Here is a 13773-nt window from a genome sequence, read left to right as displayed (position 1 = left end):
AATGAAGTTCCAAGCGCAAACTCCGTTGCCATTGACAGCGGTCATTCTTGTTTTCAGAGGTCCTTTCCCAAGAAATAATGACCGCTAGAACTTTCGGAAATCCCATTCAAGTCAATGGACCATTCTACTTGCATTGTGAAGAGCCGTATAATATCAATAATTAGTTCATCAGGTGGATTAGAGCAAATATTTAGTAAGATTTAAATTGGACTTGGGCTGAAACAATGGGTGAATAATCAACAAGATTATAAACTCACAAAGAGCTGTTCAGAATTTACAGGTTTATTATTTTGCTAATTCAGATAACCAATATGCTTCTGTAAAATAAAAAATGCAGAACTTTTATTCCAAAAATATTTTTTTTTATTCTCACGAGTAGCCATGGATTGGTCAAGGAGTTTTTCTGCCCCCTTGTGGCTACCTAAGCAACTGAACATAGAGGGGCATCAGAACATTTCACCATGTTACTCGGAAGAAGAGATACTGAGGTGGCCACCTATCTGTTTCTCAGAATGCAACCCAACATTAATATTACAGGTTAGTCTAGTCCACCAAATTGGCTTAATGTAGACTATACATTACTCATGACACACTGGATATACATAATGATTCCTCTGCAGATGTTTTCTTGTTTTCTATTTGGCAAAATTGTTAATATCAGGCTAAATGGCATAAATGATGCATATAAAACACAAAACAAACCCATGCACCATTCCTGAAAATGGTACACAAGGGATTGATGGTCTTTTGGGCCCCCACCGTTGACCAGCAGACATCATAGCGGAAGAGGGGCAGGTCTGGTGGCAAGTGTAGCGAAGAGGAGTGAAGTTTGGCAGCCCCTAGCCTGGCCCTAGCCCTAGCCTGAGTCGGTCAGTTTCCTCGTTCCCTGCGAAGCCTGCGTGGCCTGGGAAGTGTTGCTGTGGAGAGGGGGAGAGAGAAAGATATGAGGATCACCTTTACCAAAATGAATCCTACAGACATCTTAACATAACATAGGCGACACATCTCTATTTGGATAGAAATTATAATAGTCACTAACTTATACTTGAAAAGAATCAATTAATGGATGGTTGTGATGAAATACACTGATGAATGTTCTAAGATTTGAGATCTGTCTGGTTTAAAAAACTGTTCTAGATCCTTAATGTGAGCAGTTCCTGTAATATGTAAAACAAAATGTCTTTATAGTGCATTTGTATTTCCCTTGTTATTCTTATCAACGAAGAACTGAAACTGTGGCCTGGTCTACATTAAGTCCGATCCATCTCAATCTTTTTGCGGATAGCTCCCGCATTACCATATTATATTGTATCCGATGATTCATACTTGGGTAACACTTTTGACAGCATCGACATTAGAGTTACATGACACCCTAACCCTAATCCTAACCCCAATCCTAACCATAACTCTAAACCTGACCCTAACCCTAACCCTCACTTATTATGACAAAACTGAATGTCAATTAATAACAGAAGCGTTATGTCATAAATGTTTATGACTTGTTTATGACTCATTCATGACAGTGTCATGTCATTCTTCGATACTGTCAATGAAAGTGTAACCCAGAAGGATATATCTTGAACATGAAAGTCCTTCATCTTAAAATAAACCCCACCCCGCAGCAGTGACTTTGAGTTGAGAGCTGCTGTAACTTGGATACTTCATTAAATACTTAAAAATCATTAAATAATTAGATTCCATGAGATCACATGGCATACATGTCTGAATGTTACATTCACATCTCTAAGAAAACATCCTCAGAGAAAGTTTGTGACTGTACCTAAAAATGCTGTGGATTTCTCTTTCTTCGTTTTTTCCAATTTGTCAGATTCCATCGTAAATCCCACGGACCCTTCGGTTGGATCTGGGGTAGGAGTTGCTAAATAGGGTCAAATTATGAAGAAGTTGCAATGTAATGTAAAAGATTCAGACATAAACCAAATGTAACATGTTAAACATATAGTACTGCTGGGTATCAGGACATGGTGAGCCCTCTTACAGTATGTCCAATGACACATACACACATTAGTGTGGTGATGGAGTTAATTTACTTACTCCTTATTAGAACTCTTCTATGATTGTCTTTACTTTATCTTTCATGCGGCTGAGAAAACATAACATTGTAACTTAAAAATCATTAAATACTTAGATTCCATGAGATCACATGGCATACATGTCTGAATGTTACATTCACATTTCTAAGAAAACATTCATTATGGTCTAAGTCTACTATGCGGTCTGGCTTGGCTATTTAGTCGTTAATTTTTACCTCTCTTGCAAAACATAAGTATTTGTGTAAAAGGTTGCTATGTTTCCCCAATTTCAGTGAAAGGTTTTTATTCCTTCTCTAAGAAAAGGAGCATGTGAATTTGCCAGAGCTCCCTTTTGCTCCAGGTCTAAACTAAGGGGTGGCATAGTCGCTTTGTGTCCCTAAGGAGGGTGCCACAAATATTCACGTAAAACACATCAAATTCACATTCACATCAACAGCGAATAAATACTTATAAAACTTGCATGATGAATTGAAAAAGCAAACGTTCCTCATTTACCTAACATTGTGTACTTGGCTACAATTTTACGCCATCCCCATCTGGCGGTCAGTTGGCACCTCCATGTCTTCTCCCTTTGGTGAAGGTGCGACTCTTTGATTGTGGTGTGACAGGCAGATGGGTTTTGGATCTGGCGGTCAGAGGATTTTTGCAGTGGAGAGCCTTCCTCATCTATCCAGCTCAGATGAATCATGTCAGTAGAAGAGGCTTTTTCACAGCCCTCATGGGTGTGCAAGTGGCAGGAGAGAGTGACATCACCGTCTGTCCCATTGTTAGAGATTGATGGAGATGCAGAGACTGCGGAAGTATTGGTGAAAGAAGTTCAGGATCCAGTCCAACATTCAGCTTTAAAAGCCATTTCAGTGCCATTCTTTATAATGCTATCACACTGTTAGAAATCACTACATGCCCAATATTTGCAAGCATTTTTTAGGTCATTGGTTTTGGGCTGTGAAGAAAGATGAAATACCAGTTCTTATGTCTTCCTTGTTTGGTGATACGTTGATGTTTTTATACAGTTCTGTCCAGAAGCATATTCATTTGTAACAACAACTACTAAGAGCTCCTTTAATTAACCATAATCCACAGTCAAGACTGGTGTGAATTTGGCCAATAATATAGTCTAGGCAATTAGTGAAAACAACCCGTAAAATGCCACTTACTGTCTAAGACGGAGAGATAAGTCTCTCCACCCCCTGGACCACAATAGTATTCTCCAGTATCTTCAGCGGTGACATTAGCAATGTTCAGTACACAATTTTCATCAACGGTCATTTTCTCAGGTCTCTTTGTGATGATGCTTCTGACTTCCCGAACTTCCCCCACTCCACCTGTTTCACTTGGTGGGGTGTGGTATAGTATGACTGTCTTATGTTCAACTGTCATCAGCTCAACTGTTTCACCTTGTGGGCTGGTGTAGTTCCATCTGAAGTTACCGCAGCCAGTTATGTACATGTCCGCACATGTCAAGGACACATGCCCTCCAGCAGCTGCATAGATATATCTGTCCCAAAAGTAATATCGATGTGGGAATATTACACCTTGAAAATGTAAAGAATAGTAAAGTCTATTTGTTAACATTACAAAAGGCCATAATTTGTTCAAGAAAACTACTAATTTTGTAGAGAATATTGAAATAAACAATTGTAGGGTCACATGACCTCAACCGTGTAAACTTTGTTTATTCTTTTGTTTTTGTTCACCAGCACCTGAGATCTACAAACTAGAGTACATGGATTTTATCTTTCTACTAATTTTGTATTTAAAAAATGGCATGGTGTTGATGTCAACAGGGCAATATTTTGTAGTGTATATAATGTGACACTGTCATGACACATGAAACCTAACCCTAATCCTTACCTCTAACCCTAATCCTAACCCCAACCCTAACCATAACTCTAAACCTGACCCTAACCCTAATCCTAACCCTAACTTGTTATCACAAAAACTGAATGTCACAATAACAGAAGCGTTATGTCATAAACGTTTATGACTTGTTTATGACACGTTCATGACAGTGTCATGTCACTCTTATGTCGACACTGTCAAGTAAAGTTTAACCCATACTTGTATGTTAAGTGAATAACTTGACCATGTGGATAACTAAAGTAATTTTATCATGTAATGTACCACCCCCATCACATACCATCCTGTCACATTTAGTATATTTCAATCCATTATAATTTGATATGAAAAACAATGGGTAACACAGTAACACTTTACTTGACAGTATCGACATAAGAGTGACACTGTCATGACACATGAACCCTAACCCTAATCCTAACCTCTAACCCTAACCCTCACTTATTATGACAAAAACTGGATGTCACTTAATAACAGAAGCGTTATGTCATAAACGTTTATGACTTGTTTATGACACATTCATGACAGTGTCATGTCATTCTTCGATACTGTCAAGTAAAGTGTAACACAGAAGGATATAGCTTGAACATGAAAGTCCTTCATCTTAAAATAAACCCCACCCCGCAGCAGTGACTTTGAGTTGAGAGCTGCTGTAACTTGGATACTTCATTAAATACTTAAAAAAATCATTAAATAATTAGATTCCATGAGATCACATGGCATTCATGTCTGAATATTACATTCACATCTCTAAGAAAACATCCTCAGAGAAAGTTTGTGACTGTACCTAAAGATGCCGTGGATTTCCCTTCATTTGCTTTTTCCAATTTGTCAGATTCCCTCGTAAATCCCGCGAACCCTTCGGTTGGATCTGGGATAGGAGTTGCTAGATAGGGCCAAAGTATGATGAAGTTGCAATGTAATGTAAAAGATTCAGACATAAACCAAATGTAACATATTAAACATATAGTACTGCTGGGTATTATCAGGACATGGTGAGCACTCTTACAGTATGTCCAATGACACATACACACATTAGTGTGGTGTTGGAGTTAATTATGACCGCCGCTAGCGAAGCGGTCATATAGGGATTGTCAAAGTTTTTTTTTTTTTTTTTCCCGTCATCTACTTCCTGAAATTTTGGTCAACGATACCCGGGGCACCGAAACACCGGGGCACATGAAATTTGGTGGAACTAGACTTTTACGGAAACATTTCGTTTGGTCCCCGGGGGCCACTCCCCCTCCGCGCTGGGCCCCCCGAAACCCAAAAAATGCAGTTTTTTCATAAATAACTACCTGAACCGTGGCACCGAGGATGAAGAAATTTTTATGGTATGTTGGTCTCAAGGGCCCACATCAACCTAGCCCATAATCACTCATTTGTGATTTGCACCCCCCCGGTAAAAAATGAAAATGCAATATCATTCTGCTTTAATCGCCCCTCTCTTCAGTAAAGACGTTCAGAACTGCACCAAATTTTATGTGTATGATTAACCTGACATTCTCTGGGGGTATGCCAAGTTTCGTAGAATTTCATCCATGGGGGGGTCTAAAAAATTAAGTTATGTGTACATTTAGTGACTGTACACTCATTGGCCTGTAGATGGTGGTGCACACAGGCACCCACATACTATCGGTATTAGAACGGCCGATACATAATTACAAATTCAGTAGGATTAAAAGAAAGCCAAAATAAATATTCATCATTATCATCATGGCTGCATTTCCAGTATTGGCGATAAGTAGTCGTTTGTCCACTAGATGGCGCATCGTTGCAGTGAGATGTAATTTTGTTGGAAGTTAATCTAAAGTGGGTTGGAAAGACACTACGCTTCCTACAAGGACAAGACTGTAGGCTACAGTAGTTTACCACAGAGAACGTCTAAGGGTAGGATGATTTCTGCATGACATGTAATTCCTATTTCCTCTTGAAGCCGAAATAAATCTGAGAATGTTTATCGGACATGCTTGTTTTTTACTGCAGGTAGGCTACGTTAATCTTATCAATAGCAGAACGTAGGTAAAATAATGTTACCGTTAGCATGGTTGAGTGATGGAGGCCAATTTGATTATTGATGTATTTGTAGAAAACCATAAATGCGTTTATAGGCTAGAAAGCAAATCGATAACAGCACTAATTGCATCTTTCGACTGTCATCTCATTTGCTTATGACCATATAGGCTACTAACAGGAGCTAAGTGAGCTAGCCACAACACGTTCGCTACGTGATGGTTTTTTAATGGAAAATATATAGGCTAGCTGCTACCTGAAAGATAACCTGTCTATGATGCACCCTAAACACCGGGCTGGGACATTTCTGCTCAAGGTCTCAAAAAGCATCTGAGTCAACGTTCATTCCCAAACACCCATATAGGCTACTTCAATCCTCTATTTTCAAAGGTGATTCAAGTAAGGAAGAGCATGGCTCAAAGTAAAGTAACTGAAACTACATAAATTCGTCAAAGTGAATAATTTGTGTCAACTCGCCGCAATGTAAATTTATTAACGCACCCGTGATGATCTACATCTCCATTTAAACCAGATGTTTTAGAGCGCACGTTGAGATGTATTCAGGGCAGGGCTGTACCTACACATATTTGTTGCACGTGCTACAAAAATCATTCTTTGCGATGGATGATTTAGTACCAACGTTACACCGGTCAGATACAGTTTTGCCTATGGCTATTCCGTGAGACTGAGGCGCTTTTTGTTTGTTCGAAGTGCGTGTTTAGGGTGTGAGAGGGGAGTCGATGTGCTTTGATTCCAGCTTGGTAGTTGTAGTCTATGCGATTAAAAAACACGTGTGTGTGAAGTATCCAAACAATGATAACGCTTTCATTATGGCTGCTTTAGCCACAGACCTTGAGCTACTGTACAGTGGGTTGGGTTCCATTTAGAAGTGTCCACTTCATTCGCCCTTTCCGTGATTCACAGCTACGTGAAATGTATTACTACTGATATGCAAAACTATTAACTTTTCGCCAAGAGGTGGCAGCTTGATACTGTAAGGTGTAAGCCATTGGTTCCAAAGGAGATTTTATTTGGGTCGCCAGCATAGCCTAGTGACAATTTGTGTTATAGGCCTAGCATAGGGCCTTATATAGCTTATAGTTTGTTAACAGTCACGGTTTTTTCATAACTCCCTCTATGCATTTTTGCATTTAGAATAGCTCTAAAACCGGGGGGCGAACACGTCACAGGGGGGGGCGCCAGTGCGTGGATATCTCAATCGCAAAATTAAACAATATTTCTATCGGGCGCCTACCATGGACTAGGCTGGGTGAAAATCAAAAGATTGCGTCAAAAGATTGAGCTTAACCATGGACCTCATGGTTGCAAAATGCAAGGGAACATGAATCAGCATATTATTTGCACAAACAATAACGGACAGTAGCTCTTCTACTTTGCCCGTTAAAATGTGTATGAACAGTCTCGCAACGCATTTCATGAAGGACCTTTTGGACATGTCAGTTATTTGCACCACTGGGTAAAACAGCATTTTGTTTTAGACTACTGGTATTTAATTTGTGCATTGACAATAAAGCTGAATATCATTTGAACTAGATGACTAAACTTATGCATAATGTAGAAGAAGAAACATTCACAAAAATCCATGACATGACCTCTCTTCTTGATAGCTGTTGAAAACTGCATGGAACTGACAGGGATTGTTTTGTTTAATAATAAATAAATAAATACATTATGCTGCTACCTTCTGCTTTTCCCAAATACAATGTAGCCTACCGGTGTACCTTTCATCAGTCCAGTTGCAATGGATGGACTGTGATGAACTGCCCTACTTGTGATTGTTTAGAGATTTTAAAGGTTTTATAACAATGTTACAGATGTTTTGGCCCAGAAACAAATCTATTCACCTTTGCAGCGCCAGTAGGCTACTTTGTGTGCGGAATGTGTGCAAACACACATTCCAAACAAGCATACACACAAAAGTTTCAAGAGTGGGGGATGGAGTAGAAGATGGAGACAAATTCATTAATATGATTTATTTTCGCGGAATGGATGTGCAGGACTGAGCGGCGGTCATATTTTGTACCGCTAAGCGGTACATCTAGTTTACTTACTTCTTATTAGAACTCTTCTATGATTGTCTTTACTTTATCTTTTATGCGGCTGAAATAACATAACATTGTAAGTGATATGGTCATTCATTATTGTCTAAGTCTACTTTGCGGTCTGGCTTGGCTATTTATAGCCGTTAATGTTTACCTCTCTTGCAAAACATAAGTATTTGTGTAAAAGGTTGCTATGTTTCCCCAATTTCAGTGAAAGGTTTTTATTCCTTCTCTAAGAAAAGGAGCATGTGTATTTGCCAGAGCTCCCTTTTGCTCCAGGTCAGGGTGGAGTAGTCGCTCTGTGTCCCTAAGGAGGGTGCCACAAATATTCACATAAAACACATCAAATTCACATCAACAGCGAATAAATACTTATAAAACTTGCATGATGAATTGAAAAAGCAAACATTCCTCATTTACCTAACATTGTGTACTTGGCTACAATTTTAAGCGATCCCCATCTGGTGGTCAGTTGGCACTTCCATGTCTTCTCCTGGTGAAGGCGCGATTCTTTGAGTGTGGTGTGACAGGCAGATGGGTTTTGGATCTGGCGGTCAGCGGATTCTTGCAGTGTAGAGCCTTCCTCATCTATCCAGCTCAGATTAATCTTGTCAGTAGAAGAGGCTTTTTCACAGCCCTCATGGGTGTGCAAGTGGCAGGAGAGAGTGACATCACCGTCTGTCCCATTGTTAGAGATTGATGGAGATGCAGAGACTGCGGAAGTATTGGTGAAAGAAGTTCAGGATCCAGTCCAACATTCAGCTTTAAAAGCCATTTCAGTGCCATTCTTTATAACGCTATCACACTGTTATAAATCACTACATGCCCAATATTTGCAAGCATTTTTTAGGTCATTGGTTTTGGGCTGTGAAGAAAGAAGAAATACCAGTTCTTATGTCTTCTAGGGGTGTAACGGTACACAGAAGTCACGGTTCGGTTCATACCTCGGTTCGGACATCACGGTTCGGTACGAGTTCGGTACAGTGGAGGGAAAAGCAAAACAAAAATGCAGAAAGCATTTTTTTTTGTACATGTCTCAGGCTGTACCACCTAGTGTCATACAGTCTCTTCCCTGAGCTATCTGCAACAGCCTGAAGTGTGTAAGATGTAGGCTAAACAGTACAATAAGTACCCAGACTACTCCATCTGTAACTTGTAAACAAAATAAGACAATCAGCTCTAAAACTGAAAATAGGCCTACAGCATCTCTTATTTCTGAAAGTGCAAATTACATAGAAAAATGATTTTTAAAAATCCACTTAAGCAAGACCTTCAACATCTGTGTTTAGTTGTATATGGAAGGGTCTACAATTTGCCTCAATATTTTTTTTATTGTGTGTAAAGTAATAATCTAGCCTACTAACTGTGAAAATATCACACTATTTTGCCTTTTTAAAAAAAACGAAATTGCTCCTTTCATTTCATAAACAGACTACAACTAGAAGTCACGTGACTTTGCCCTTTGACGTTAACTCACCGTAGCATGGTTTGTTTATTAGCCTGGTTAGCGTTGTCACTTTATTTTACTGTCTATGCACTTAACACTACCAGAACCTCATGTGAGAAGTTACAAGTTACCCCAACATAAAGGTAATTACCACGCGATTTACATAGCTTTCTGTCATTACGAAATCATTTAATTTAAGCCATAGGTTTTGGCCCTATTTGTATGTGTATCCAAAGGCTGCTGAAGCGCAGGGGAAGTTTTTTCCCCTCGTTTCAGTGATTGGTAGCCTACATCATCTGGGTGATGGCTTCGAATATGTGTAGCATTTTTTCCACTCACATACCCAACTGCTGAACAACGCCGACACACAGTTTCATCTTATCCACAACTCTTTCGTCTGTACTAACGTTACTGTAACTGAAGTTCTTAAACTTGCGATCTTAAAGAGACCAGCGGATCCTCTAACTCTTGTGGGTCTAACCTTAGTGCTGCTAATGACTGACGGACTCGACCGACGACCTGACAAAAAAAACATAGGCGCCAATCAGAGCTTCAGAGCTAAGGCGAGGCTACAGATTAGCGTTAGGTGTCGCTAAAGAACTCCCGTAACTCTCGCTACTTAACAGTAATTGCGCATGACATTAATTAATCCGCACACGAGTTGTATGTATTTTTATACCGTGTATTCTCCGTGTAAATTCATGCACCGAACCGTGACGCCCGTACCGTTTCGGTTCAATACGAATACATGAACCGTTACACCCCTAATGTCTTCCTTGTATGGTGATACGTTGATGTCTTTATACAGTTACTGTCCAGAAGCATATTCATTTGTAACAACAACTACTCAGAGGTCCTTTAATTAACCATAATCCACAGTCAAGACTGGTATGAATTTGGTTAATAATATAGGCAACTAGTGAAAACAACCCGTAAAATGTCACTTACTGTCTAAGACGGAGAGATAAATCTCTTCACCCCCTGGACCACAATAGTATTCTCCAGTATCTTCAGCGGTGACATTAGCAATGTTCAGTACGCAGTCTTCATCAACGCTCATTTTCCCAGCTCTCTTTGTGATGTCTGTTCTGACCTTCCCAACTGTCACCACCTCAAGTGTTTCACCTTCTGGGCTGGTGTAGTTCCATACGGTGTCACGGCAACCAGGTATAAGCATGCCCGTACATGGCAAGGACACATGACCTCCAGCAGCTGCATAGATATATCTGTCCGAGACGTAATGTCCATGTAGGCCTATTACACCTTAAAAATGTAAAGAACAGTAAAGTCTATTTGTTAACAATACAAAAGGCCATAATTTGAAAACTACTAATTTTGTAGAGAATATCACCCCAGATGTGAAATAAACAATTGTAGGGTCATGACCTCAACCATTTAAAAAAATGGCATGGTGTTTATGTCAACAGAGCAATATTTTGTAGTATATAATGTGAAACTTTGGCTAATGTGCATGTATGTGTGAGTGTGTATACTGTATGTGTGTGTGTGTGTGTGTGTCTGTGTGTGTGTATATATGTATGTGTGTATGTGTGTGTGTGTGTGTGTGTGTGTGTGTGTGTGTGTTTGGATAGTCATGCCCCCATGTGCTCTTTTTTTAAGTCAGTGGCTCTTACCCGTGAAAAGGAGAGTGGTGATGCAGAAAATCTGTGATGTTTTTTTGTCCATAACCATGACAGTGTTGCTGCAGATTAATACACAATACATCCTTGAATTCTCTTCAACACCCAACTCCTCATACATTCATTTAAAGAGAACTTGCTCTAGAGCTACACCAATGTAAATAATGAAATAGATTTGTAGTGCATGCATACAATGGAAATTTATTGTATTGACAGTTATCTAAGAAGAACAGAGTAACAACACAATACATTTACAACCGACAGTGATTTGTAGTGACTTTCAGCGCGAGTCTATAACAGATCAAACAAATTAATGTAAAAAATAAAAACTGCATGAAATATTCATTATAGCATTACATTTATGTACAACAGACATGCACATACACTCACAAACACATACACACACACCCAAACTTCAATTTGGCTGTACATATTGAAAGTAAAAAATCTTAGACACTACCTGTAGAGAGGTTTCTTTGGCTGCAGTGGTGGTGCTAATACGATGTTGTAAAGAGCCCCTGCTGTCCCTGCTAAATCTGCAGCGTGTGGCATCATGACTGACATATATATGTTACTTTTTTCAAAGGGTGTTCCTCTTTCTGAAAACATAGTTTTTCTTCCTCTTTCAAGAAAAGATCGATCTTGATGTCACCCCCCCCCCCCCCCCCCCCAAAAAAAAATAAAAAAAATAAACTAGATGTTCTGGAAATAATGCATGCTTTCTAGGCCCTCTCCATTCCCCACTCATGCAACTCCTTGTAAACTGCTCATTACACTTCCCAAGTTCTCTTTTTCCCTTACTCCTGCAATTCTTTGTACTGTAAGCCTTACATCTTCTCCCCTTGATTTTAATCAATCATTGTCTTGCTATACAATCATTTTATGTCTGTACAAACTTGAGTACACTGTTTCACTAAGACAATTCTGCAACAACAGATGAAATATACTTCGGTGACGCCCAAATGCACGTTTGTATCTGCACTACACACTGCTGTCATTATGCTGCGGTTGTATCACTGTGCTGTATGTTGTATGTTTAGAGAGATAGAGAGAGAGGGAGAGTGTGTGTGTGTCTGTAGAAACTTGTATGCAAGACCAGTGTGTGTGTGCTTGTGTGTGTGTGTGTGTAGGTTTGAATGTACACGTTTGTGTGTATGTGTGTACGTACATCTGTCAACATGTGTTTGTGTATGTATGTGTCAGAAACACCCAACACGTCAATGATCCCAGGAACTAGAAATTAACCGAGTATTCCTCTTTTTTTTAAATATTAAATTTATTTTACTATCACAGATAAAACTAACAACAAACACACATGAATACAATAACGAACAATGCACATATTATTCAAGATTGCAGTACACAGTTAAGCTCAGCTAGTTTAATTCCCCCCTAATGTCCAAGTATCCCTTTAATGTTCAAATGTCCCTTTAAAAGTCTATAAGCCACGGCTCCCGGTGCAACGGAGTAGGCCTAAGGGTTTCCCCAAGTGGGCGTGACCAATGACGCAGGCGGTAGGAATCCCCGAGTGCTTGCAGAACTCAGGCGGTGGGAATCCCCGAGTAGTCGCAGCACTCCCTCGATGCAAACACAAACACCGGAAGTCAGCAAAAGGATGCGTGCTTTTTAGTTCAATAAGACAAGCCACAGATAAAGAAGAAATTGACTTTCCTGTCGGGAATATGTAGTGTGCTCCTAGTCACAACCCCTCGTGGAATGGTTCGGTGGACGGATGAATGGACTCCAGCAGGCCGCGAGCTCACGCTGTAAACGTAAATGGAAGAACTCAGCAATGTAACGATCATCAAGACAGTGAACCCACCAGAAAGCAAGGCGGATTAGAAGAAGGATTACGTCCATTGAGGGAATACTTGCGTGCGTTGAGGAGTTCAATCGTTGTAAGTATTCCAGTCTCTTAAATAAGTCCAGCAATAGCTGTTAGGCTGATTGGGAGGCGTGATGGCTGGTAAGTTGATGGGGGACACCTGGAGCTGTCGCTAATGTCCGCAGTAGGCTTTTAGGCTTGTAAACAAACACACGTGCTGAATTGCAATCAGAAAAAAACTGCACATCGCCACCACAATCTTTGCTGTGCTCACACTCCATTACATTTGTGTCATATTGTGTCACATCACACTGTGAACATGCCAACCAAGAAAAATAACATAAAGCCATACTGTCTCATCAGGCATAATAATCCCATCTGACACTTACCCCCCCACTTTAACATAAGTCGTCCCGACTATGTACCTGGCTGGTACCTTGCTGGCCTGACACCCTGTGTGGTTCTCTGGAAGCGCCGTACGTCGGCAGGTTCACCAGGGGGGGCTTCTGGTGGTTGCGGGTCTGACAGTAGCGGTTCCTCAGTCGCCGGGGTGGTAGCCGAGGTGGCCAGGGGTTCACCACTATTGGTCCTTTCTTGTGCTGCCTGTGGAAGGCTGGGGTGTTCAGGGGGATCAATTACCGTGGCTTCGGCTACAGGTGGGAGCTGAGTCCTCCAGAACACTAATGGCCGATACCTGTTGCACTGGTCTCCCATCTGGATGGTCGGGGTCCTTTCTAAAGGAGGCACCATCTGCTCCTCTGCCGGCATCTGTGGAAAAGCCATGGGACACACACGCAGGTTGTTTCTATGAGCGGTTCTTATAGGGCCTTCCTCACCTTCTGGGCGTATCAAGTACACCGGTTGTCCTGGGCGG

The 13773-nt window shown here is 40.5% G+C and overlaps 1 protein-coding gene across 1 annotated transcript; it reads right to left on the bottom strand.

Annotated features, from left to right (window-relative positions):
- Positions 1 to 286: 286 nt before the first annotated feature.
- Positions 287 to 11599, bottom strand: LOC143109619 (uncharacterized). The gene is made up of 9 exons (XM_076272396.1): positions 11535 to 11599; positions 11069 to 11136; positions 10383 to 10697; positions 8408 to 8701; positions 4699 to 4797; positions 3212 to 3589; positions 2550 to 2846; positions 1781 to 1879; positions 287 to 917 (listed from the first exon to the last, which is right to left on the bottom strand). The coding sequence occupies exons 2-9, from the start codon at positions 11124 to 11126 to the stop codon at positions 871 to 873; spliced, it is 1587 nt and encodes a 528-aa protein (XP_076128511.1). The 5' UTR covers positions 11127 to 11136; positions 11535 to 11599; the 3' UTR covers positions 287 to 870.
- Between the last annotated feature and the right edge of the window lie 2174 nt (positions 11600 to 13773).

The sequence above is a fragment of the Alosa pseudoharengus genome, unplaced genomic scaffold (assembly GCF_046254945.1).
Source record: "Alosa pseudoharengus isolate Yale_2024_CS ecotype anadromous, Long Island Sound unplaced genomic scaffold, YU_APseudo_1.1 YU_APseudo_1.1_scf_7, whole genome shotgun sequence".
NCBI lineage: Eukaryota > Metazoa > Chordata > Actinopteri > Clupeiformes > Clupeidae > Alosa > Alosa pseudoharengus.
This window is presented reverse-complemented; position numbering and strand designations above follow the sequence as displayed.

Excerpts from the sequence above, each read along its gene's own strand:
- LOC143109619 (XM_076272396.1), bottom strand. The coding sequence starts at position 11,126 with ATGGTTATGGACAAAAAAACATCACAGATTTTCTGCATCACCACTCTC. Across the intron at positions 4,798-8,407 it reads AGCCAAGTACACAATGTTAG|CAACTCCTATCCCAGATCCA; the intron begins GTAAATGAGGAA and ends GGCCCTATCTAG. Across the intron at positions 918-1,780 it reads GAAATCCACAGCATTTTTAG|CAACACTTCCCAGGCCACGC; the intron begins GTACAGTCACAA and ends CCCTCTCCACAG.